Source organism: Halyomorpha halys, unplaced genomic scaffold (assembly GCF_000696795.3).
Source record: "Halyomorpha halys isolate HHAL.00 unplaced genomic scaffold, Hhal_1.1 Scaffold1210.1, whole genome shotgun sequence".
NCBI classification, from domain to species: Eukaryota; Metazoa; Arthropoda; class Insecta; order Hemiptera; family Pentatomidae; genus Halyomorpha; species Halyomorpha halys.
The window spans coordinates 30,550-33,704 of NW_027115484.1; the positions used below are offsets into that span (position 1 = coordinate 30,550).

Genomic DNA, 3,155 nt, shown 5'->3' on the forward strand with positions numbered 1-3,155 from the left:
GACCTCCAAGGTACCAGGCCATTACAGCCAATTGTCGTTATAACCAATCGCTACATATATCATGCATTATATATTTATGACGACCTCTAAGGTACCAGGCCATTACAGCCAATTGTCCTTATAACCAATCGCTACATATATCATGCATTACATATTTATGACGACCTCTAAGGTACCAGGCCCTTACAGCCAATTGTCATTATAACCAATCGCTACAAATATCTTATATATATTATATATATATTAATTGATATAAATATTCAGTTTTATAACATTAATGAAAATTGATTTGTTTTCTGTTGACAGCCGCCCAAGTCCAAGTCCTCTGAGCAGCTGTGCTCTCCTGTTGATGACGCTCTTTCTAAAAAAGTTAATTTGGTGAAAGATGAAAAGGTAGGCTATAAATTTCAATATGTAATGATAATATCAGTATTATTGTCAGTATGTTTATTTATTCTCTAAAGTTTAGTCATCTTATAGGCCTTGAGTTTTCTTTTCATTTTTAAGTAATCAGAAAGATCCCTGACTTTGACCGTGTGGTTTCTCACAGATTGTTCTCATTACATGGCTAGTTTAAACTCTGCCAGAGCCTATTAAATCACAACATATTATGGACAGGTTCCATGGACTACCTTAATATGAATGGACAGGAGTCCACATTTGTAGAAAAAATTAAAAATTCTCTCCCAGAAAAACATTCAAATTTAAAACTTTGACAGGAATTGAATATTTATACTTTACCACTTTTCCCTAATCCTTTCTTGCGCTGTTCCTTAGCCATAAGAGATCATTCACATTTCAGGCTATTGGTCCATGTTCAAGGCTTATAAATTTATTCTGCTAAAACACTTATCAACTTATTATATTTTGCTTATTACAATATTACAAAGATCTAAACTTCACATTTCACCATTAAATTTATGATTGAGAATAATCAATAATAATAATAATTTTCATTTTTATTTTTTTCTTCTAAAATTCTTTATTTACCTTGTACTATTTTGAACTGTTACATTATATTTTTGTTTATTTCATAAAATGTTTGTTCTTTTTAGTCAAATTCAAAGGTATATAAAATCCAAGAAGAAGTAAACAACCTCTTAGCGGATAAACTTGCCGAACGTGTCTTCATCATGAGCCCCCTTATTACCAGTAACATAGTTACACGATCTACCCGAAGGCGCCCTCGTCCGAGTACAGGTACCAAAACTAATTAAATCACTTTTTATCTTGAACTGTATTTTATGTTTGTTAGTGTTGTTTTATCTCCTTTAGAAATTCTTAACAGTATTATCAGAAACTGAGATAATTTCCTTGTAAATATCTGATTCTAAAAGCATCTTTTGCAGTATTGCATCTATTGTCGTGTGGTAGTAAGCCATTGGTATCTAAAAAGTTTGTAGAAAAATTCTAAAAAATGGTCTTTCTGTTTTAGCTTTTATTGAATGATTTCTTGTTAAAGCTGATGCTATTATGGGTAGTTTCTTCCATGTTCGATTTTAATGTAAAATAAGGACACACTTTTATGAAATCATCTACATTTCACGGCTGTGCAGAATTACTTGTTGTTGGAGAATTTCTTTCTTTTTTTAAAATATTTAATATGCACACAGAAGACAGCAAATGAATCCAGTTATAGTCTGTCTAAAATGAATCCAGTTATAGTCTGTCTAAAATGAATCCAGTTATAGTCTGTCTAAAATGAATCCAGTTATAGTCTGTCTAAAATGAGTTTGCTACATTGTTTGTTACACCCTCTCTAGCTCCTCTTCTTACCACAACAAACACATCTTACCAGGAACAAAGTGTACAACAAAACATTTATTAATAAATGTTCTCATTTGTTTTTATTATTACAATTTCCCTTGTTTTTGTGTGAGGCATCTGAAAGTATTTTTACGTTTCAACATTTTAAGTTAAAAAATGAATTGGAAATGCAGTCGACTAAATGAGTGAAGAGAAAACAGGAGAGTGATGGGTTAGTGTCCACTGTTGCCTGTGTAGGCAAACTCATCTTATACGTACTATCCTTTTATAACTTGGTACTAATACGTAATGACTACTTTTTATTTAATAGAATTTTTTGGTTAACGCTCTAATATATTCGGTAAAAAACATTATTACATGACTTTTTCCCAAAATAAGTGACCCCTAACATTTAGTTCTGGAGTCATGAGTTTGTACATGCATATTTTATGAGTTTTGTCCGTTACAGAGGAATGAAAAGTGTTGATGGGGAATACAATTGATATCTGTTTCCAGAGCACTAGAGGAGTTCAAATACATTAAATCTGTATATTTACCTTGTTGGTTGGTACTTTGAGAGAACTTTTACAGTATAACATTTTAGTAACCGGGAAAAGTCACAGAATTCCAAAAAAAGGTTTTGGTAGATACATACCCTGTTTATGCGATGAATACAAACAAAATATTTATCTTAAAAATTTGAAATATCAATGGAATAGTTTTCCTAAGTATTTACACATGATAGATAAATATAGACAGACCCATTCGCATAAACTGAAATGAAAGTAGATAAGGAATATGCTATATTTATAATTCAGTTGCTACGTCCATGACCACAATGTAATATTTATCACTTTAAAATTAATAAAGATATTTACTATCTTATTGTTTTTTGATTTTGGTGTCCTTATATGTATTTAAGGAAATTTAGTACCATCTGAGTTAAAGCCGGAAAAGATTGAAGTAGAAGAAGAAAAAAGTGAAAATAAAGAAATTCAAAGCAAATCTGTGGACGACTCTGGTACCATTGGACCTGAAGCTTTGAGGTATGTACTTTTCTACGTCTATAGCAATTTCACTTTGTTACTTGTTTCAAGTTTTCATTTCTAGAGAAAGGTTTAATTTTAACCCATCATACAGTTTAGAATATGATTGGATTAAAGTTTTGTTCTTCATAAACATTTCTGCCAAATTTTCTCAAGTCCCATTCACTGGGGTTAAGTTTGGTTTGTTTGTCCAGCCGGTATTAGATCAGAATAGATAAAGAAGTTGTGTTGTTAAATTCAGCTATCAACATTATATGAGCAATCCTTATAGTACAAGAGTATACTGGTAGTACAAGAGTATACTGGTAGTACAAGAGTATACTGGTAGTACAAGAGTATACTGGTAGTACAAGAGTATACTGG

General features: G+C 31.3%; 1 protein-coding gene across 3 annotated transcripts in view; it reads left to right on the forward strand.

Annotated features, from left to right (window-relative positions):
- Positions 1 to 3,155, forward strand: part of LOC106688814 (disks large-associated protein 5) — a 67,286-nt gene that overhangs the window by 26,004 nt on the left and 38,127 nt on the right. For all 3 annotated transcript variants that reach the window (XM_014433460.3, XM_014433459.3, XM_014433461.3), the window contains exons 7-9: positions 307 to 393; positions 1,056 to 1,200; positions 2,669 to 2,792. In XM_014433460.3, coding sequence (XP_014288946.1) covers positions 307 to 393; positions 1,056 to 1,200; positions 2,669 to 2,792 — 356 coding nt within the window. The remainder of the gene's footprint in view (positions 1 to 306; positions 394 to 1,055; positions 1,201 to 2,668; positions 2,793 to 3,155) is intronic.